The sequence below is a fragment of the Macrotis lagotis genome, chromosome 1 (assembly GCF_037893015.1).
Source record: "Macrotis lagotis isolate mMagLag1 chromosome 1, bilby.v1.9.chrom.fasta, whole genome shotgun sequence".
In the NCBI taxonomy this organism is placed as follows: domain Eukaryota; kingdom Metazoa; phylum Chordata; class Mammalia; order Peramelemorphia; family Peramelidae; genus Macrotis; species Macrotis lagotis.
In genome coordinates, this window is record NC_133658.1 from 799,039,538 (window position 1) to 799,062,980 (window position 23,443).

Below are 23,443 nucleotides of genomic sequence, written 5' to 3' on the forward strand. Positions count from 1 at the left end.
AATGGGTTTTTGGCTGATCAAGTATTTTTATTATATCATATCTCACTTAAACCTCACAACTGAGTGTTATTGGTCAGGCACTAGGGGCATTATTCTTACATCTGTATCTTTGTATGATTTTTTTTTTGTTTTAGTTTTTGCAAGGCAATGGAGTTAAGTGGCTTGCTCAAGGTCACACAGCTAGGTAATTATTAAGTGTCTTTTTTGTATGATTTTTTTTTTAGGTTTTTTGCAAGGCAAATGGGGTTAAATGTCTTGCCCAAGGCCACACAGCTAGGTAATTATCAAATGTCTGAAACTGGATTTGAACCCAGGTACTCCTGACTCCAGGGTCGGTGCTTTATCCACTGGGCCACCTAGCTGCCCCTTTTGTATGATTTTTAAAAATTTCCATTTCGCAAGTATGAAGTAACTGAACTTTAGAAATGCTAAGTGACTTGCTAAGGTCACAGAGCCAGCCAAGTTTCAGAGAGTGCATCTGAATCCAAGTTTCTATTGATTCCTGTTCTGTCCTCTTTCCATTATACCACAATTTTTTTTTTATATGTAGATTTACAATGAAATTATTGATGTTAAAAAGATGGGCTTGTAGCAACAAGCAGTAGTTTAAGATTATTTAAAACACCACAAGATTTTCCTTATGCATTCTTAACTACACCTCTACTCCTGCAGTCTTCATTGAGATTCCATATATGAAGCAGTGAGGTCAACTGAACAATTAAGCAAACAAAGTAGGAAATTAGTATAGAAATATCAGTATTTTTTCTGTGACCTGTTTGTGTCTTATGAAGATTTAGCCTTACTGAAATTTATCCTGTGTTTTAAGATTTTCTCATGTTTATTCAGTTTATTTCACTGGTTCAGGGCAGTCAAGATAATCTATTAAGTTTTCCTCTGTAAGATGATGTGATAAGTGCCAGACCTATAGAGATGAAGGGGAACTATGTCTACAAGGGTATATTTCACCTATGCCTGTACACACACACGTAAGTGAACACTCAGAGAAACACAATGTCTCTCTCTTTCTAAAAACTTATGTAGCCTATAAGGCAGTTAGGTGGCTCAAAAAATGCTGGTCCTGGAATCTGACTTCAGACATTTTCTGTGTGATCCTGGGCAAGTCACTTAACTTTTGTTTGCCTTAATCCACTGGAGGAGAAAATGGCAAATCACACCAATATCTTTGTTAAGAAAATCCCAGGAAGGCTACTGATGTGTGTCCATGGAGTCATGAAGAGTTGGACAAAACTAAAGTACTAAACTTGTCAAACAAAAGCACTAAAATAATCTTAGGGAGTATTATTTAAAGAATAATAATATCATTATATCATCAGTAAGATTAATTACTATCTCCTAATCTCTTTACAACTGTCCAACCTGCATAAAATATCATAAAATGAAGTGCATACAACTAAATTCACAGAAGACAGAATTACATGACAGGGTAAAATTCTTTTATGGATAGACTGGAGAACCATAACAACCTCCACAAATCCAAAACAAGAACACAAGGGAATTTGTGGGTTTGAATAAAGTTCAACTCCAAGACAGAGATCCACTTTAGACAAGACTATCTGAATATGCATAGCATCTGTTCAACCTATCTCCTCTCCCTCTCCCAAACCCCACCCCATCCTACCCCACCATATTAACAATGATGTCATGCAATATTGGGCCAGAGAGATATAGACCCAGAACTAATTGGAAACTGAATAACCTCATTTTAAAGATTGAGTGGATCAAACAACAAATTATAGAAAGAATTAATTATTTTATCCTAGATAATGACAATAATGAAACAACATACCAAAACCTATGGGATTCACTCAAAGTAGCTGTCAGGGGATATATTATATCTTTAAATGCTTACATGAATAAATTAGAGAAAGAGGAAATCAATGAACTAAATATGCAACTAAAAAAATTAGAGAAAGAACAAATTAAAAATCCCCAATTAAATACCAAATTAGAAATTCTAAAAATTAAAGGAGAAATTAGTAAAATTGAAAGCAAGAAAACTATTGAATTAATAAATAAAACCAAATAAAAAACCAATAAAATTGATAAACCTTGATAAAACTTGATTAAAAAAAGAAAGAGGGGGCAGCTAGGTGGCACAGTGGATAAAGCACTGGCCCTGGAGTCAGGAGTACCTGGGTTCAAATCCGGACTCAGACACTTGATAATTACTTAGCTGTGTGGCCTTGGGCAGGGTTGGTTCAATATTAGGAAAACTGTTAGTATACTCAATTATATCAACAACAAACCTATCAGAAATCATATGATCATATCAATGGATGCTGAAAAAGCTTTTGACAAAATACAACACCCATTCCTACTAAAAATACTAGAGAGTGTAGGAATAAATGACTGTTCCTTAGAATAATAAGCAGTATCTATCTGAAACTATTAACAAGCATTATATTCAATGGGGAGAGGCTAGAGGCATTTCTAATAAAATTAGGGGTGAAACAAGGCTATCCATTATCACCATTATTATTCAATATCGGATTAGAAATGTTAGCTTCAGCAATTAGAGAAGAAAAAGAAACTGAAGGAATTAGAATTGGGAAGGAAGAAACAAAACTCTCACTCTTTGCAGATGACATGATGGTATACTTAGAAAATCCCAAGAAATCATCCAAAAAACTACCGGAAACAACTAGCAATTTTAGCAAAGTTGCAGGATATAAAATAAACCTTCACAAATCCTCAACTTTTCTATATATGACTAGCAAGATACAGCAGGAAGAGCTAGAAAGAGAAATCCCATTCAAAGTAACCTCAGACAATATAAAATACCTGGGAGTCTATTTGCCAAGGCAGACTGAGAAACCTTTTGAAAACAATTATAAAACACTTCTCACACAAATTAAATCAGATTTAAATAACTGAGCAAACATCAACTGTTCATGGATAGGTAGAGCTAATATACTAAAAATGGCAATTCTACTAAAACTAAACTACCTGTAGTGCCATACCATTCTAAATTCCAAATAATTATTTTAATGAGTTAGAAAAAGTTGTAAGTAAATTCATATGGAGAAATAAAGTCAAAAATTTCCAGGCATTTAATGAAAAAAAGTGCAAAAGAAGGGGGCTTAGCCCTACCTGATCTAAAATTATTTTATAAAGCATCAGTCATCAGAACTGTCTGGTATTGGCTAAGAAATAGAGTGGTGGATCAGTGGAATAGACTAGGTGCAATAGCAGGAAACGACTATAGTAATCTGCTGTTTGATAAACCCAAAGAGTCCAGCTATAGGGATAAAAACTCTCTCTTTGATAACAACTTCTGGGGAAACTGGAAGTTAGTATGGACGAAACTAGGATTAGACCAACACCTCACACCCTATACCAAGATAAGATCCAAATGGATACAGGATTTAGACATAAAAACAATACTATAAGCAAATTAGAAGATCAAGGACTAGTTTACCTGTCAGTTCTATGGAAAGGGAAGCAGCTTATGACTAAGGAAGAGATAGGGAACATAACTAAAATCAAACTAGATGATTTTGATTACATTAAATTAAAAAACTTCTGCACAGACAAAACCACTGTAATCAAGATCAAAAGAAATGTAGTAAACTGGGAAACAATCTTTACAACTAATGTTTCTGACAAAGGACTCATTTCTAAAATATACAGGGAACTGAATCATATTAAAAAAAAGCCATTCCCCAATTGACAAATGGTCAAAGGATATGCAAAGGCAATTTACAGATGAGGAGATCAAAGCAATCCATAGTCATAGGAAAAATTGCTCTAAATTGTTAATTATGGGGCGGCTAGGTGGCTCTGGAGTCAGGAGTACCTGGGTTCAAATCCGGTCTCAGACACTTAATAATTACCCAGCTGTGTGGCCTTGGGCAAGCCACTTAACCCCATTTGCCTTGCCAAAAACCTAAAAAAAAATCATTAATTACTAGAGAAATGCAAATCAAAGCTTCTCTGAGGTACCCCCTCACACTTCTCAGACTCGCCAATATGACTAGAAGGGGGCAATGATCAATGTTGGAAGGGATGTGGGAAATCTGGGACACTAATACATTGTTGGTGGAGCTGTGAATTCATCCAGCTTTTCTGGAGAGCAATTTGGAATTATGCCCAAAGGGCAACAAAAATGTGCACACCCTTTGATCCAGCAACACCACTACTGGGTCTATACCCTGAAGAGATGATGACAAAAGGTAAAAACATCACTTGTACAAAAATATTCATAGCAGCCCTGTTTGTGGTGGCAAAGAATTGGAAATTAGGTAAATGTCCTTCAATTGGGGAATGGCTTGGCAAACTGTGGTATATGTATGTCACGGAACACTATTGTTCTATTAGAAACCAGGAGGGATGGCAATTCAGGGAAGCCTGGAGGGATTTGCATGAACTGATGCTGAGTGAGAAGAGCAGAACCAAAAAACAATGTACATCCTAACAGCAACATGGGGGAGGGGATGATGAGCCTTGCCTTGATGGACTCGCTCATTCCATCAGTGCAACAATCAGGGACAATTTGGGCCTCTCTGCAATGGAGAATACCATCTGTATCCAGAGAAATAACCGTGGAGTTTGAACAAAGAGCATGCATGGACTTTAATTTAGGAAAAAACCTGATATCTCTTGCTATCTCTCTCTCTCTCTCTCTCTCTCTGTTTTTTTAGGTTTTGCAAGGCAGTGGGGTTAAGTGGCTTGCCCAAGACCACACAGCTAGGTAATTATTATGTTTCTGAGGTCGGATTTGAACTCAGATACTCCTGACTCCAGGGACGGTGCTCTATTGCTCTATCCACTGCATCACCTAGACGCCCCGTGATCTTGCTATCTCTTATACTTTATGTTTCTTCCTTAAGGATATGATTTCTCTCTCATCATACTCAATTTGGATCCATGTATACCATGGAAACAATGTAAAGACTGACAAATTGCCTTCTGTAGGGGGTGGGGGGGGAGGAGGGAAGTAAGATTAAGGGAAAAATTGTAAAATTCAAAATAAAATAAAATCTTCAATAAAATAAAAAATTAAAAAACAAAACCCAAAACAATGATATCTTCTTGCCCTCATGCAGAGATCTCTTTCCCAGACTTAGTAGATGCTGTTCATGAGCTGCTATGGTATAACATGATCAACAATAACAATAATTGTAAAAAACCTATCATGGTATACTAGATTTGATATCACTGAAATCCTGGTTTAAATCTCACTCCTTGGGGCGGCTCGGTGGCGCAGTGGATAGAGCAGTGGCCTTGGAGTCACGAGTATCTGAGTTCAAATCTGACCTCAAACACTTAATAATCACCTGGTTGTGTGGCCTTGGGCAAGCCACTTAACCACATTGCCTTGCAAAAACCTAAAAAATAAAAATAAAAAAAATCTCACTCCTCCCTGATTACTGGTCAACCTTTTGATAACAAGGTTCTGAATTAAGATGATCCCCAGAGGAGGGATTGTATTTTGTCACCAGAACTACATGTGAAGTCTTTCCCCCTCAGTAAGATCTACTAGAATTTGAGAAGTCCTATTATACTCAATACTAACATAAATCATTAAGATTTTAGTAAACAAAAAAGAAAATAAGCATAAAAAGTATACATTTTTACTGTGGTCTGTTTTTTACATTTCCTCCACTTTAAATAACAACTCATTTTCCTAACTTTATTATTTTATTGGATTCATAATATTATTACTGTGTCTATTCCCTCCAGAGGTTTAGTCCAAATTGTACCATAAGCACTTTCTCATCCAGTTAACAATTTGTACATAACCTTCCTTAAATCCTGCAGAGACACCCTTCTTACCACCCTACAAGATGACCTCCAAGTTTTGATATCTTCTGTGGATTGATTTATGTGTGCAGTTCTAGTCTCCCCCTTGAGCTTCAGTCCTATATTATCAAATTCCTATCAGAAATTTGATTTCTCCACAAACATCTTAAACTCAGCACAGCCAAAACTGAACTTAGTCTTTTTATCTGTAAACTCTTCTCTCTTCCAAATGTTCATCTTTTAATCACATAACCATCCTTCACAGCCTGACACAATACTGAAGTCCTCATTCTTTTCCATCCCTAACCCATATACCTAATCAGTTGATGTATTCTCTACAACATCTTTCCTCTTTTCTTTTTTTTTTGTTTAGATTTTTTTTTTCAAGGCAATGAGGTTAAGTGGCTTGCCCAAGGACACAGGGGTAGGTAATTATTAAGTGTCTGAGGCTGGATTTGAACTCAGGTAATCCTGACTCCAAGGCCGGTGCTCTATCCACTGCACCACCTAGCCCCCCCCCCCCCTTCTTTCCTCTTAAACAATTTATGCCTAAATGCAGGCCATCCTCAACTATTGTTTAGGTTACTAAACATCCTACTCATTAGTCTCCCTTTCTTAAATTTTTCCCATTTCAGGCCATCTAATACACTGAAGTCAAAGTATATTTTAGTGTTTATCTGTGTCATTTCCCCTACAGACTGGTGTCTCCTCAATGCTTTTAGAATAAGTTTTTCTGTTCATTTTTAAAGGCCTTTACAACCTGACCCCAATTTGGCCATTACTGTCCCTACTATATTCTGCAATCCAGTCAAAAGGGCTTTCTCTCTATTCCTCACACAAAGCATTTCATTTTTGCTCCTATGCAACTGCATTAGTTGTCCTGGATGACAAAATGTGTTCCTTTCTTACTCTCCCTAAGAGTCCCTCTCTTCCTTAGGTATTATCTTCTATACAAAGCCTTTCCTGATTTCCCTCCTACTGCAAGTGTCCTTCTTTGCTACTCTGTATATATTTATTTACCTTATATTTCTACCATATGTATTTTTGTAGGTACTGTTTGGCTCTCCCATTAGAAAACAGGTTCACTGACAGTAGAGATTGCTGATTCTTTGTACTTAAATTTCTAACACCTAGAACAAGTGTCTGGCACATATTGAGCACATAATAAAACCTTGTTGATCAATCGACTGAACTCTGTGCAGTACTTGTGCCATTATCTCTCCCTTCTGCAATATGATCAGCAATATCACCATTTTTGATCATATATATGCTCTACGTTCATGCTATTTTAATGTAAAAGTCACCAGTGGTAATATCTATAGCATCCTTTGGATTCATTTGCTATTTTAATTCTTTGAAGATTAAGGTGTTTCCAGATTTATAGTCATATAGCTTCATAAGAAGATGGTGGCATTAAAAATGATGACTTTTTATGTAAGGAGATGAGTTTTTGTGTGAGTCTGGGATCACTCCAATTGCTATGCAGTTTCCTAAAGGTAATTCAGATAGTTCTCTTCTTCCAATTCAATCCTGGATCCAATTTATTAACTATATATAATATCACATGTGTAATATTTATAACTGAAGAACAAATTCAAAGGCTCACCCATCGAGATGCAAATCAGTTTGGATAATAAAAATTCTTTATCTGAAACTAAAACCACACTCAGATTTTTCTAAGATAGAAATGGGAAAAAATTTCTTAGCAAGTTTCAAGTCCACAGTATTTTCCAAAACTAAGCCTATTAATGTTCCTCCCAAATCTACCTCTCATTTCTCATTTGCACTCACCTCATATATCCAATCCATTATCAAATTGTTGCTTCTACATTTACAAACTGCTTTCAGATATTATTCCCCCTTCTCTCCTCAGGCACAGCAACCATCTAATGAAATCTCTCATCACTTCATGCCTAGACTATTGCAATAATTGGCTTCCCTGTCTCAAATCTCTTTCCATTCCAATACTTCCTTCACTCAGTTGCTAAAGTACAGATCTGACTACATCACTCCCCTGTTCCAGGGCTTTACAACCTTACTTTTAAAAGTTTTTATTGAAACAACAGCCAATATATTTTGATTTGACATTTTAGTGAGAACTCTGTGGTAACCTGGCTTCGTTTACTAAAACATTTAGTAAACCCATAGGCAGATCGCATAAAATTGCATTGCAGGTTCACATGTGGCCTGTGGGTCACATTTTAGACAGCCCTGCCCTATTCAATAAACAGGAATAGCTGCCTATATTCTCCAGAATCAAACAAAAAATCCTTCACCTCTTAGAGTCCTTTGGAACTTGTCCTTTCCCCAGACTTCTTATAAGTCTGTTCCTTTTCTTTCTTGCAGATGACATGATTTCTGACTTTGGGTACTTTCACTAGCTGTTCCCAGGTCTGGAATGTTCTGTCTCTTATCTCTGCCTCCTCCAAGTCCCAGCTCAGGTTCCAACTTCTGCAAGCAGCCTTTTTCAGTTGTCCTTCTTAGTGCCTTCCCTCTGAGATGATTTCCATTTTATTCTGTATGTGCCATGTTTGGACACAGTTGTTTGCAGATTCTCATTCATTTAACTGTGAACTCCTTGGAAACAGGGACTATGTTTTGCCACTCTGAATATCCCTTGTGCTTAGCCTGGCACACACTAAGTATATTAAGATGTAGAATCAGAGACCTAGAGAATCCCAAAACTAAAAGAGTCCTCAGAGCAGAGGAGACCTGATCTACCATCTAGTAGAAGCATGTAAAAAGTGTTGCATATCTTTTTACATCATTCCCCCAAATAATTCAACAGACATTTATCATAGGCAGAGCACTGTGCTATGTGGTAGGGGGAAATATAGAGATGCAGAAGAGAGGCTCCTCATTCTCATGGGATTCAGTCTAAAAGACGAGATAAGGCATGTATGCAAAATTATAATACAACACAGGGTACTACTGAAGATAGGAAAGATTATTTTTCATTTAAGTATAAGATGAAAGAAGGCTTTAAACTAATATTAATAAAGTCATAATACCCATAAGAATTTCAAGAACTCTGAAAACCAGGGTAGGCTTTAGGAGATAATCTAGATTAAGTGATCAATTCCTTGAAACCAAATCTTTCTTTCAATCTTGTTAATGAAGGCTTCATGAATCTTCTCCACTGAAAGTGATATGTCCCTACAGAGATATTTCATGTAATCCACAAAAAAAATGTTCCTATATACCTAAGTGGTTGTCATCTAATCTCAGCATGAAGATTTCCAGTGAGAATAAAATCCACAACTTGCTTCCTTCTATCACATTTTTCCTTGTGTTATATTTGTGAACACATCTTTTCTCCCATATTATACTGCAAGGTCCTTGAGGCTGAACTATTATTTCTCTCTTTCTGTCCTCAGATTTCAAGGCTAGGTGGTACAGTGGATAGTATGCTAAGCCGAATCCAGTCTCAGACTTTGCTGTGTGACCTTGGGCAAGTCATTTAACCCTGTTGCCCTTAGTTTTCTCACCTGTCAAATGAGCTGGAGAAGGAAATGGTAAACCACTTCAGTATCTTAGCCAGGAAAACCCTAAATGGGGTCATGTAGAGTTGGACATGACTGAACAACAATAACAAAATTTTCAGACTTTAGCACAATGCTTTCCATATAATAGGTGCTGAATAAATATTAAGCGAATGAAAATTAGTTCTTAGTTCTAACTCTTTATTTTATTTTATTTCAAGGTCTGTTAGTTTAAATACAAGACCCAGAACTAAATGAGTAACAAATATGTTGGCATGGCAACCTTTCAAAAGCAGTATGTCATATCCACATAATTTTCTAATTATATCATTGATAGCCTGCCCCAAATTCTTTAGTCGTTCCTTACTGGCTCCAAGACAAAGTCCAAAATATTTCATCTATCTGGCATTCAAGATGCTTCAGAACTGGTTAAGAAACTTGGGGTTTCAGTTTAGTCATCAAAGAGAAATTCTCACTGTATTATGGAATATCATGCACTTTTCTCACTTTCACACCTTTGCTAATACTACTACTTTTTTTTTAAGGTTTTTTGTAAGGCAAACGGGGTTAAGTGGCTTGCCCAAGGCCACACAGCTAGGTAATTATTAAGTGTCCGAGACCGGATTTGAACCCAGGTACTCCTGACTCCAGGGCCGGTGCTTTATCCACTATGCCACCTAGCCGCCCAATTGCTACTACTATTCCAATACCTAAAATGCCTTGCTCACCTGTCTCTTATGTTAGCCTACTAAAAGACTATTTTTCAAAATCCAGTTTAAATGCTACTTCTCCATTCCAATATCTACCAAGTCTGAGTTAATCTTTCCTAGCTTGGAGCTCTTAACGCATCTTGTACTTTTCTTAGACATCTATCTTCTATTTTTAATGGTAGTTCACTAGTGACTATGTCTTACAAAGTTAAACAAATTCCCAAATGGCATGTACCAATTCTTTGTCTTATCTCCCTTCCTATACAAATAAGACCTTTAATAAATATGTGTTGAATAAGTATCAATTTTAGCAAATCACCAAGTACTTTAGCACCATCTTCTAGGTTGGTATTGCCCTCTCTTTCTGCTTCCTTATTCATATTATGGCAAAGTACAGATGTCCTTAGAAATTTTTAGCTTCAGTCAAAGGAAGGAGAAGGGAAAGAGGTAGAGGAGGGAAGACAGAAGAATCCAAGCATACCGTTTTCTGGCTGAGCTTGATCTGGGTGGTCTGGCAGGTATGCTTGTTTTGCCTGGGGTTACCAGGGGACTCTCTGGGGGTACACCCAGCGCTTCAACAATCACTCTGGCGGAGCGTATTCGACCTAACAAGGCCAGTCTATCTAAATTAAGTGTGGTTACTTCAGTTTTCCTGGAACTCTTTGTGCATGTTGGTGGTACAGCAGAACTTCTGAAAAGACATCAGAGAATTGAGTTATTATTGTAACTACTGTACTCTGAGTAAAATATGCAAAAAATAGATGAAAATTTATTTAGAGGTTAATAGATAATGTTTTTATCCACAGCAACTCAGCAAGAGTGTCAACTAATGCGAAGAGATGCTGTGAGCTACATTAGTGAAGAGTATTGATGAAATCATGGATCTTTTAAAGCACTGACGTTACCAAAACCAGTACACACTTGGTAAACCTCTCTCTAAAAAGCATTTAGTTAATTACCAGACAAATTGGAAGGCCAATAGTGACTTGAATTACTGCTTAAACTCTAATGACCTTTACTCCCTTAGCTGACTTCCCACATAGGTGAATAAACTAGTCCTTTACTAGTGCTATTACAGAATTGAGTTCTTCCTATCCAAATAAGACAGAAAACCCCACTTTTTGTTTTAGCATAATAAAAAGGACTAGAGAAGAAAACCTTTCACAAAACCTTAATAATGGCAATAACTTAACGTTTTATAGAATTTTACATGAGGCATTGTGGTGTGAAACTATTTCACTGACTCTAGACCCAGAGGATGGCCTCTGATATCATGTCTCTTATCCAATGAACCATGTCAGCCTGAAACTTAAAGCACTCTACAAAAGACTTTCTTCAAAACCCTGTGGGATGAGTAGTATAAAAATTAAGACTAACTTCTCTGATTGGTAATAACTTTTTCCTTCACATCTCAAGGCCATTTTATTTTAATGTTGTGAATTTTTAATAGTTTATATTACAGTTATTTCTTTGTTTCTTTACATAGTATCTGTGTTCTCTGAGGGTTGTACTTTCCTCTCATGCTTAATAAATGAGATGGGATTTGGATTAAGGGCTCCAAATTCAAAATCCTGAACTTCCACTTCATTAAGCTGTCTTTTAACTACAAAGATCTACATGTAAAGAGGCTCTTCTTTCAATTCTGCAGCAGCTAGCTAGTATTTATATGGCACTTTAAGCTATGCAAAGCATTTTACATGTTATCTCACTTGATCCTAACAACAACCCTAATGTTATACAGATTTCAACTCAGTTATCAAATAAACCTTCACAAAGAGGCTCACTTGAGTTTTTCCCCCACTGCTGCCTTCTTTTGACTCTGATGACCCAAATTTGCTGCTTTGGAATGTTGAACAACATTTCTTGATTGTACTATTTTCTCAGGTGGTATTTTGTCATCATCTTCACTGTGAACTTCACTCACACTGGAATCAGCTTTCTTCAAATGAATATTAGAAAATAAAATAAAAAAGGAACATGAGAAATTAACCAATCTGAGGCCAACAACATAATTTCCCCCGAGACTGTTAAATTTTTCATGGGATGGATATTTTAGTAAAGCAAAAAAAAAAAAAGAGATCTCAACAACCCACGGGATTTCTGTTGCATATTGTTTCTTGCTATTTGAATCAGTCCTCAGATTATATTTTAGTGTCTCCATTCATACAAATAAATTTCCAAAACAGACAGCTCCATTAAAAACAGATTTTCACTTGGGGCACACCATTTCACTGTCATAAGTGCTGTTCTCACAGTACCTGGGTGAAAGAAATTATGGACCTGGAATTAGGATAGCTGAATACAAATCTCTGCTCCAACAATGACCAACTGTGTGTGGCACCAAGCTAATTGCACTTCTGAGGTTACTTCCTTATTTGTAAAATGCATTACTGACATCTGCTCCTTGACATATTCCTTACCTTAGTCATGCTATTCCCTATTCCTGGAAGACTTTTTCTCCTCATCCTCTGAAATCCAAAGGAAAAGACACCTCCTAGAGAAAGCACTACTTTATCTCCTCAGTCATTATGGATCTTTACCTTCAGACCACACTTGGCATTGTTTTATATCTGACACATTAATCATATAATGTATATAAGTTATTTTTGTTTGTTCCTACTATAAACAGGGGTTCTTTAAACTGTTTTGTGTCATGTTCCCCTTTGACAGTCTGGGGAAGCTTATGCATAGCCTTCTCAATGTAACATTTTTAAATTTATAAAGCAAAATATATAGGATTACAAATGGAAATCAATTACAATGAAAAAGATGTAATTTTTATCTCTTCCAAGTTCATGTACCCTCTGAAATTTACCCAAGGAGCAGTAAACTTAAAGTTAAGAACACCTATACTAAACTTAAAATTTTGTCCAAGAAGCAATTTTGCCTTATATAAGTTTTCTACCTCCCCAGTACCTAAGAACGAGCTCTGCATATAGTAGGTATTCAACACATGGCTGTCAAACAATGAACATGCATTAATACTCACCTTCCAAATTCTATCTTTTTTGCTTCCCCAACATGTACTTTGTTCGTAGCCCTATACCATGCAGCAAGAACTATTCCCTTTCATCTTCATTACCCGCATTCTCATTCAAGTCCTTGTTATCTCAAAATAGCCAGCTTCTGGTTTCCACAATCAGCAGGCTGACAAGAGTACAAAGGGCCCTGGACTGAGCATTAGGAGACTAAGGTTTAATTTGAAATTGCCCTACTTTAAAGCTGAATGAACTTAAGTAAGTCACTTCACTCCTACTCTATACCTTTAGTTATCTCACCTGTGAGATGGAAAAGGTTGGGTCACATGATCCTTAAAGTCCCTTCTAACTCTATCAATCTTATAATTCTGAAATGCACTCTGCTATACATACTGCAACCAAATATTTTTAATATTTCAAGAATTAGTGCATTGTGGGTATTCACCCTACTAAACATCCACATAAATAATATAACAGTTTCATGATCTGCTAAGGCTGAAAAAATCCATACCTTGATAAAATCATCTTAGTTTCCCCTACCAGGCCACAGATAAGGAGAACCTACCAAAGCTTATACTACTACATTAGATAGTTATCAAGACTCTACTATGTCATGATGAGGGATCAGAGGAAGAAGAAAAGCTACCAGATTAATTTTTTGATAACATTGCTCCCAAACATAAAAAGATTCATATTCTTTTAGAATGTGAATATTTCCAAAACACTTGTCCTAAAACTTGCAGAGTAATGCAGGAATTATTGTTCCCATTTTTCAGATAAGGGAACAAAAGTTAAGAGAGTTTCGTGAAGTAAATTGCCTCAAATTTCAGAGCTAATCAATGGCTGGGTCTTGACTACAAGTCCAGGGCTCTTTCACCACACCAGGCTCCACAATCCAGTCTCAATCTGCCTTACTGTATTTCTTCTCTGACTGAAGTAACTGCTTCAATCAAATTGGTCTCTTTAATACCCCCAAATACAACTATATTCTCTTGCCAGCAATCAGGCATGTGTCACTTCTCCCTTTACCAAACCAGAAAGAAAAGTCATTTCATCCCTTCTAGGTGTTATGGTTAAGTTTTTGTCTTCTACGACTTCAGAATCACTCAGATAACAAAACAGAAAAAGCTAGGGGTTTTGATAGATAATCTCTATGTTCCTTTAAGTACTTATGTTTTATGATATAATAAGAAAAGGAATCAAAACTCAAGTTTAGATCAAAGGCTCAAATATTTCATCCCGAAGGTAAACATGAAGCTGCACACATGAAATCATAGAATTTAACTGTGGAAGGGATGTCAGAAGCCACATAGTATAAATTTTACTCAATTTTTGAATGTCCTCAACATCATTGTCTAAGCACACAAGCATCTCAGCAAAGGAGTTATATAAAATCAAGAGGAATTTTAGGAAGTTTTAATAGAGATTTTGATAAGCTGGAGTATTATATCCAGAAGACAGTGTAAACTCTTTACCTGTCTGTCATATAAAGGACAGTTGATAGAACTCAAGATAATTAGTCTGTAGAATATGAAGCTTGTTTTCCAGTATCTGAGGAGATGCCATATGGAAGAAGGATTACATTTCTTACTTAGTCTCAGACAGTTGAAATATGATCGCTGGGTGGAAATTACAAGGAATCAGATATCATCTTAAAAAATTCTAAAAGGGGTAGCTGTTCAACAATGGAATGAGTTGTCAAAGACTGAGCTCTTTATTAGTAAAGATATCTGACCAAAGGATGAACACTTTTTAGAGATGGCAGAAAGCATTTTCTGTTCAGATGTAGAATGAATTAGAGGATCTCCAACAAGGTGATTTCCAGAGAGAGAGAGAGAGAGAGAGAGAGAGAGAGAGAGAGAGAGAGAGAGAGAGAGAGAGAGAGAGAGAGAGAGAGAGTGTGTGTAAAAGAGTTATCTTTAAACACAAATCTTCCAATAACTCAATAATCCCACTTTAGTAGAACTGTTTTTTAAAACCAAGATCTATACTAGGAAACTGAATAAATATCCTAATTATAGATCAGAAAACACAAGGAAACTGTGGAAATGGTAGTGGAAAGTAATTTCCAACGGTCATCTTGTTATCGGACCTGTTGCAAAGTGTCTTTCTCAAGTTGCTGCACTAATTTATACATTTTGAAATTTCTTCAACAAAAGAGACCCTATGGTTTGATCTACCTTTTTTTTTTTTAAAGGTTTTTGCAAGGCAAACGGGGTTAAGTGGCTTGCCCAAGGCCACACAGCTAGGTAATTATTAAGTGTCTGAGACCGGATTTGAACCCAGGTACTCCTGACTCCAGGGCCGGTGCCTTATCTACTACGCCACCTAGCCGCCCTGATTTGATCTACTTTTCAAGAAAAAAATATGTAAGAACTGTAAGAAATTAAGAACTGAACCAGAAGGCAGAAGAGAACCCAAATTCTGTCACTAAGCATCTTGGGTAAGATGCTTGGGAAAGTTCTCCATTATAGGTCTGTTTCCTCATTTATAAAATGAGGAAGATAATTTAAAGTGTATCTTCTGCTTCTGAACAGTGAATGATTTGATGATTTCATATTAAGCATCTAATCCAGCCACAAAGCACTATGGCAAATAAGGCATACATCCCAAATGCAGTGAGAATTTATGGGTATAATATTAATAGCAATTCAATTCTCCAATACTGCAGTCTCCACAATAACCTTTTGAAATAAAAGCATAATACCCATTTCTCCAGGTAGACATAATGGCCAAATGACTATTGGTCACATGGTCAAGAGTTGGAACTAGAACTTATGCATCTCTCAGATGTTATTGTTGTTCTATCCAAAATGGAGAGGTATCTCTTGGAAGAGTTCTTCCCCTAGGGCAATCAACTTACCGATGTCATGTAAAACAAGCTCTCTAGAAGACTTAGATCATACTGAGGATCATTCAGCTCACTGCTACAGTATACATCACTCCCAGGTGAGAGGGATTCAGGAGGGGAACCTAAGCCATCCCAGTAATGACTAGGGGACTTGTCAGCACTGTGGAGAAAAATAATAAAAGAAAACAGAAATGCCTTAAGACTTGAGTTCTATTTTTAATAATGGCTTTTTTTCTACTAATAATTTAATTATTAAATACACCAACAGAATTTTATATTTACCAAGAACTAAAGAACTCATTATTTAACATAACTATTTAGCATTTTTGGAATCAAGTTTTCAGATTCTACATCCTTTCCTCTTGCCCATAATGTAATTTTGCCTGTCAAAATTTTTTTTTGGCAAGGCAATGAGGTTAAATGACTTACCCAAGGTCACACAACTGCTATTAATATAAGTATCTGAGGCTAGGTTTGAACCCAGGTCTTCCTGATTCCAGGGCTGGTGCTCTATCTACCTAGCTGCCCAGCCTGTCAAAATTCTTAAGTCTCAACTTAAAGGAAAAAAGTAGTCCAGTGGAAAAACATTTGTGTATTAATATCTGCTAAGGTAGTAATGTTCAAGACATATAGACAACTTACACAAACCACTTCCCAGTAGTTAAGGGGTGAAAACTTTTGAATAAACCATTCTCAAAAAAGTTATAAACTATTCATATTCAAAAAAATTGTTTCAGATCCCTAACTAAAAGAGAAATGAAAATCAAAACAACTCCATGCTATCAGAAAATTGGCATGTGATAAAAGAGAAAAACAGATGTGTCCCAGATGTCATTGACAGACTGATTCAATTCAATTTCTTTTCATGCTATTTCTTGGAAACAAGAAAAACTTTAATAAGTCAAATTGCAGGATTTCAGGTCATAGAATAAATAGTTCAAGAAGTCAGAAAGAAAGAATTCAAATACTGTCAGTCAGGATCACAGATGATTTCATAACTATCACCATAAAGAAGAATGACAAGAGAGAAGGAGGAAAGAAGGGAAGAAAGTGGAATCAGACACTGTACTCAGTGCTCTATAAATATTTATAAATATTACCTCATATGATCCTCATAACAACCCTGGGAAGTAGTTGTTATTACTATTACTCCCACAGTCGAGGAAATTGAGGCTTAAGGAGATTAGTACTTTATTCAGGATCACACAGCTAGCATATATCTGAGGCTGAACTAGAACTCAAGACTTTCTAGCTTTAGGTCTAGCCCCCATCACTGTACCAACTGTACCAACTTCCTCTAAGAACCAAGAATGACATACCCAGCAAATCTGAGTATACTTTTACAAGGGAAAAAATGGATCTTTAATGAAATATAGGATTTCCAAGAGTTACTGATGAAAAAAAAACAGAGCTGTACAAATGACCTGAAATACCAATACAAAAGTCAAGAGAAACACACAAAAGTTAAACATGAATACTCAATAATAAGGGTCAAAATAAACATGAAGTTTGTATAATCTAATATAGGAAGTTGATACATGTGTCCTTTCAAAACCCCATCATTAGGGATTCTAGAGGGGGTCTAATTCGATAGACAGTCTAGGTGTAATTTTTTTGTTTTGATTATCTTAAAAGAATGGAAAAGGAATACATTGAGGTAAGATGGGAAAGGAAAGATAGGGAAAATTATTTCATGTAACTGGGGTATGGAAGCAGAAGACAATAAAAGCAGGAGAGGAGGGAGAATAATAATGAACCTCACTGCCATCTGAACTACTCAACGAGGGAAGAATATGCTCAGACACAAGACAGACAGACAGACAGACACACACACACACACATACAGAGTTGACACTGAATTATCTTTTATTCAACAAGGAAACTTAAGGAAAGGGATGGAGGAAGAAGGAAGAGAAATAAGGATGGTAGATTAAGGGAGAGATTAGTCTTTTTTTTTGGTTTTGTTTTTTGCAAGGCGATGGGGTTAAGTGACTTGCCCAAGGTCACATAGCTAGGTAATTATTAAGTGTCTGAGGCTGCATTTGAACTCAGGTCTTCCTGACTCCAGGGCTGGTGCTCTATACACTACACCACCTAGCTGCCCCCAGAGAGATTAGTCTTAAAGAAAAACAAACTAAGGAGAGTAAATATCAAAGAGATCTTAATTTTTTAAAAAAGCAAGCAAGATAAGGGTTCTATTTTTGAGTTCTGGGAAAGAAAAGAGGGGCAAGGGAGCATAGGAGATAACAAACCTAGATCATTGTTGATGGCCACCCTCTTTGTAGAGAGGCAGTGGGAAAGTATAAGATGGAAAAGTATAAGATAATTAAAATTATAATATAACAAATAATTATAATTGTGAAGGTACATAGGATGAACTCACTCACAAAATGGAAGATATAGAATGGATGAGAAAACATAACCCAATAATTATGTTGTTTTCAAGAAACACTTGAAACACAAAGATTCACATAGCAAATTACAATGAGATGGTACAATATCTGTTATGCTTCAGCTGAAGCTGATGGAGTATACTGCTGGGGAACAATCATAATGATCACAGTCAAGGCAATAACAAAATAGACTTAATTAAAAGAGATAAACAGAGAAATTACATTTTGCTGAAAGGTAATCGAGATGTAGAATTGATATAAATACTTAACATACATAAACTAAATGTCACAGATTCCAAATACTTAAAAAAAGAAAAGTTAAATGTCTTAATAGGGAGAAATACTAAAACTATAATAGTTGGAGGCCTCAGTTTTTATTGAAATCAAAATCTAACTAAAAATAAATGAAACAGAAGTGAAGGACCTGAATAAAACTTTAGAAAAATTAGATATTAGAGACCTTAGAAGATTACTGAAAGGGTATAGAAATTAATATATTTCTTAATTAAGAACTGAACATTTATAAAAAATTTACAATATATTAGGACAAAAAACTTCAAAAACAAATGCAGAAAAGGAGAATTGTTAAAAACAGCATTTATAAACCACAGTATAACAACAAAAACATTACATTCAATAAAGGATCATCAAAGAAAGAATTTTAAAATGGAAGTGATAGGGAGTCAATGAAGTTTTGAGTATGGGGAGAAACATGGTTGAGCCTGTGCTTTATGAAAATCACTCTGACAGCTAAATGGAGAATGGCGTGGATTGGGGAGAGGCTTGGAGCAGGCAGACCTATCAGTAGACTATTGGAATAGTTGGATATAAGATGATGAGACCTGCAGCAGGGTGATGGCAGTATCATAGGAGAAGAGCTGTATTCAAGAGATGTTTCAAAAGTGAAATCAACAGACCTTGGCAACAACTTGGAAATGGGGGATGAGAGATGGTAGTAGTAATCATCCATTGTAATCAGAGAGGATCATATTAATACATATATGTTGGCATCACTTGCACCTTATGTTTATTATAGTGAGGGAATGTTGTGCAAAGGTAGCCTTCTCAATGCCTTTCCCAGAACCATCTCACCACATAGTCTGGTTTGATAAGAAAACAATCATGGGGGATGGCTAGGTGGTGTAGTGGATAAAGCATTGGCCCTGGAATCAGGAGTACTTGGGTTCAAATCTGGTCTCAAACACTTAATAATTACCTAGCTGAAAAAAAAAAGAAAACAATCATGGTCTGGATGCTTGTGGGAGTTCTTGGCCTTTTGAATGTGACTTCCCTCCCATATCAGTGAGGAACCACAATGCTCTAGAAAAGCCAGGTTGAGTCCAAGCCTAATTCTAGATGGTTTAAATGTCAGCTTGGTCTTTTCCTTTCAGGTCTGCAAACATACTTCCCTGGAACCCAAAGATTTTGGTTTCCAAGAAGCTAACTCAATGATGGGTTGGGCCTAGAGTTATGTCAAACTGGCTAAACCTGTGTGCCAAAATGATTTACTGGTGACCGCTGAACATGCTATATAGCTTGTGAGAATTGGATATATCAGTTGGACACCAAAGCTAGAAAACTTCACTGAAGGGGCACAGCTGGCCTCACACCAGAGCTTTGACTTCTCTGAATACTCCTATACCCCATAATAATAAGCAGCATCTTTCTAAAATGAAGAGCCAGCATTATCTATAATGGGGATAAACGAGTGGCCCTTCTAAGATTAGGACTTTAAAACAAGCATGCAAATTATCATAACTATTTAATCTAGATTTAGAAAGGTTAGCTAGAGCAATAAGGCAAGAGAAAAAAATGAGTGAAGAGGTAAAGAAAAAACAAAATTGTTGCTTTTTATAGATATGATGGTTTAGAACCCTACAGTCAATAAAAAAATTTAAAACAATTACCAAGTTCAGTAAAATTACAGGACATATAAAATGAATGGATGTAGGCCATCAGCAACTCTGACTTACTGGAAAGAGAAAGAATTTCACTTAAATTAACCATAGACAGGATAATATAATAACACACACACACACACACACACACACACACAAACTATATAAACATTATTACAGATTTGAAAAATTGGCAAAATATTAATTGCTCATGAGTAGGCTCATGAGTAGGCCAAGCCAAAACAATAAAATGATATTACATAAATTAATTTACCAATTCAGTGCCAAACCAATTCAACTACAAATGGTTTACATTAGAGAAATGGGAAATGTAATAACAAAATTCATCTAAAGGAACTAAACACTTAGAAACTCAAAAGAAAATTATAAAAAAAAAGAGAGGGGAGTCTAGCAGAACCCAAACTACATTACCAAGTAATTATTATCTCAAACTACATTACCAAATAGTAATCATCAAAATAATTTGGTACTGGCTAAAAAATAGATCAGATAGTGGAAGAGATTTGAAATGCAATATACAGAAGCAAATGAGCAACGTAATCTAGTATTTAATAAACCTAAAGATCCCAGCTACTAGAATAAAAATTGACTGGTCAAAAAAAAACTGTTGGAAAAACTGTAAAGTCTGACAGAAACTAGGTATTTACACTGTAAACTGTTCTAAGGCAAGCTTCTTGATTTAGTAACATGTTTTAGACACAAAGGGTAACATCCTAAGCAATTTAGAGAAGCATGGAAAAAAACACTTGTCAGAGTTATAAACAGAGGAAGACTTCATGATCAAACTAAACAAACAAGGATCACAAAAAACAATCTGATTACATAAAAATATGCACAAGTCCAAGCAATGAAATTAGTTACCAGAGAAATAGGTTACTGAGAGAAAATCCTTACAATAAGTTTATTCATTAAAAGTCTTATTCCTACGATATAGAGACAATGAATTTAAATTTAAAACAATAAGAATCCTTTTCCAATTGATATATATGGTCAAAAGATATGAACAGGCAGGTTGTTTTTTTTTTGTTTTTGTTTTTTGGGTTTTTGCAAGGCAAATGGAGTTAAGTGGTTTGCCACACAGGTAATTATTAAGTGTCTGAGGCTGGATTTGAACTCAGGTACTCCTGACTCCAGGGCCAGTGCTCTATCCACTGCGCCACCTAGCCGCCCTGAACAGGCAGTTTTTAAAGGAAGAAATCCAAGCTATCAATAGTCATGAAAAATGTTTTAAATCACCAAGAAAAATGACAAGTTTTGGAAGGATGTGGGAAAACAGGTATATTAATTCACTACTGGAGAAGTTATGAATGGTCAAGCCATTATTTTTTTTTAGGTTTTTGCAAGGCAAATGGGGTTAAGTGGCTTGCCCAAGGCCACACAGCTAGGTAATTATTAAGTGTCTGAGACGGGATTTGAACCCAGGTACTCCTGACTCCAGGGCTGGTTGCTTTATCCACTGCACCACCTAGCCGCCCCGTCAAGCCATTATTGAAGGCGATTAGGAACTAAGCCCAAAAAACTATACATATCCTTTGACCCAGTGACAGTATCAGTAGGTTTTTTACCCCAAATACATTAAAGAAATCAGAATCCCTATTTACAAAATTATTCATAGCAACAGCTCTTTTTGTGGTAATAAGAATTGGAAATTTGAGGGGAATTCCATTAATTGGAGAATGGTTAAAGAAGTTGTGTGATATAAATGTGATACAATACTATTGTACTGTAAGGAATGAGGAAGAGGATGGTTTTAGAGAAACCTAGGAAAATGGATATGAATTCATAGAGACAGAAATGATCAGAGCCAGGAATACAATGTAATGAAGACAATATTATAAAGACAAATAAATTTAAAAGATTTAGGAAATATAATCAATGGAATGACTAAACACAATTACAGAGGATTCCTGGTGAAACATGCTACCTACTTCCTGACAAAGAATTGAACATAAGAATGTGGATTAAAATATTTATGTTGAGTTTTATTTATTTTTTTGTAAGCTGTCGCCTATAATAGAAATATATTTTGTTTGATTTTATATGTTGTAATGGGTATATATTTCTTAATTTTCCAGTGAGGAGCTAGGGAGAAGAGAAGGGCTATTTTCAATGATTGAAAAATAAAGTTTAACTTTAAAAATTAAATAAAACTATTGCATAAAAAAAACCTAAAAAAAAGAATTAGTCAATCTATAAGCATTAATTAAATACATAATATGTGCCAGACACTGTGCTAAGTGCTGAGAACACACAGACAAGAATGAAATGGTCCTTAACTCCATGAAATTTAAAATACAGTTTTCCAAGGGGGGGAAAAATAGTAGCTATAAGGGACACAGAAAGGCTCCAAGTAGAAGGTGATGCTTGAATTGGGTCCTGAAGACCTTCAAAAAGTGGAAGCTACCTTGTAACATCCTTATTTGTGTGATATTAATATATTCATTAATATGCTCATTGATAATCAGCTTACATGATAAAAGTTTATTTGTATTGAATTGAAAATACTTGATGTTACAAAATTGTGTTTTTTACCTGCCCAGAAGTAGTTGTATTGCCTTGGTATCAACTTGAGGGTCATATTCATGAAAGATACTTTGAGCTGGAGGGAGGAGGGGATCTTTAACTGTGTGCATGTTCTCAGCAATCACGTGGTTTTTAGGGCCAATCCTAGATGACAATGTGACTCTGAGATTTAAAAAATATTTTTTCATACATTAGCATATTGACAATTATTGAGGGTTGGTCAGATGGCAATACTTCTATCTGAAACTTACTGAGCTAATGATCTGAGAGGCTGTTTTCTTGGAGAAGGAGGAACTTCTATCAACATTTTAGTATCTGGACAGGATTGCATTGTTGAAACCACCATGGCATTGCGGAGTTTATTTCCTTGCTCCAAAAGAGCTAAAGGTAGAGAGAAAGATAAAAAATTAAGAACCCAGAAATCAAATAACAATTGCAGTACATGCAGTAAAAGTATCACAAAAATAGCTGATGTGGATAGAGTACATAGGAAATGAATGGGTTCTAATAACACCTCAAACATTTATTAGCTGTACAAGCATGAGCAAATCATCTAATTTCTCAGAGCCTCTGTATCCTCATCTGTAGCACGGAGATAATAAAACTTGCATACTATGCATCTTAGGGTTGCTGAGAAAATTACATTTTGCAGAAGAATGCACTCACAGTTCTATAAAGGGGGTATTAATATAGTAGTGATCTGGGTTTAAGTAAGTTTTCTGCCAGTTGTTTATTGTATTATCTTGGGCAAAATTACAGAACAATAATTTCTGGGTTTCATTTTCCTCCTTTGTAAAATGAAGGGATAGGACAATGTGAGATCC

The 23,443-nt window shown here is 35.9% G+C and overlaps 1 protein-coding gene across 7 annotated transcripts in view; it reads right to left on the minus strand.

The window, feature by feature from the left end:
* Positions 1-23,443, minus strand: part of C2CD3 (C2 domain containing 3 centriole elongation regulator) — a 161,913-nt gene that overhangs the window by 100,091 nt on the left and 38,379 nt on the right. For 5 of the 7 annotated variants that reach the window (XR_012474392.1, XM_074216852.1, XM_074216851.1 and 2 more), the window contains exons 6-10: positions 22,871-23,000; positions 22,629-22,781; positions 15,797-15,944; positions 11,740-11,894; positions 10,437-10,646 (exon numbers count right to left, since the gene is read on the minus strand). Coding sequence is in view for 6 of the 7 variants with exons in the window: in XM_074216852.1 (XP_074072953.1) it covers positions 10,437-10,646; positions 11,740-11,894; positions 15,797-15,944; positions 22,629-22,781; positions 22,871-23,000 (796 nt within the window). In the remaining variant the exon portion in view is untranslated. The other 2 variants (XM_074216853.1, XM_074216854.1) reach the window with 2 other exon arrangements.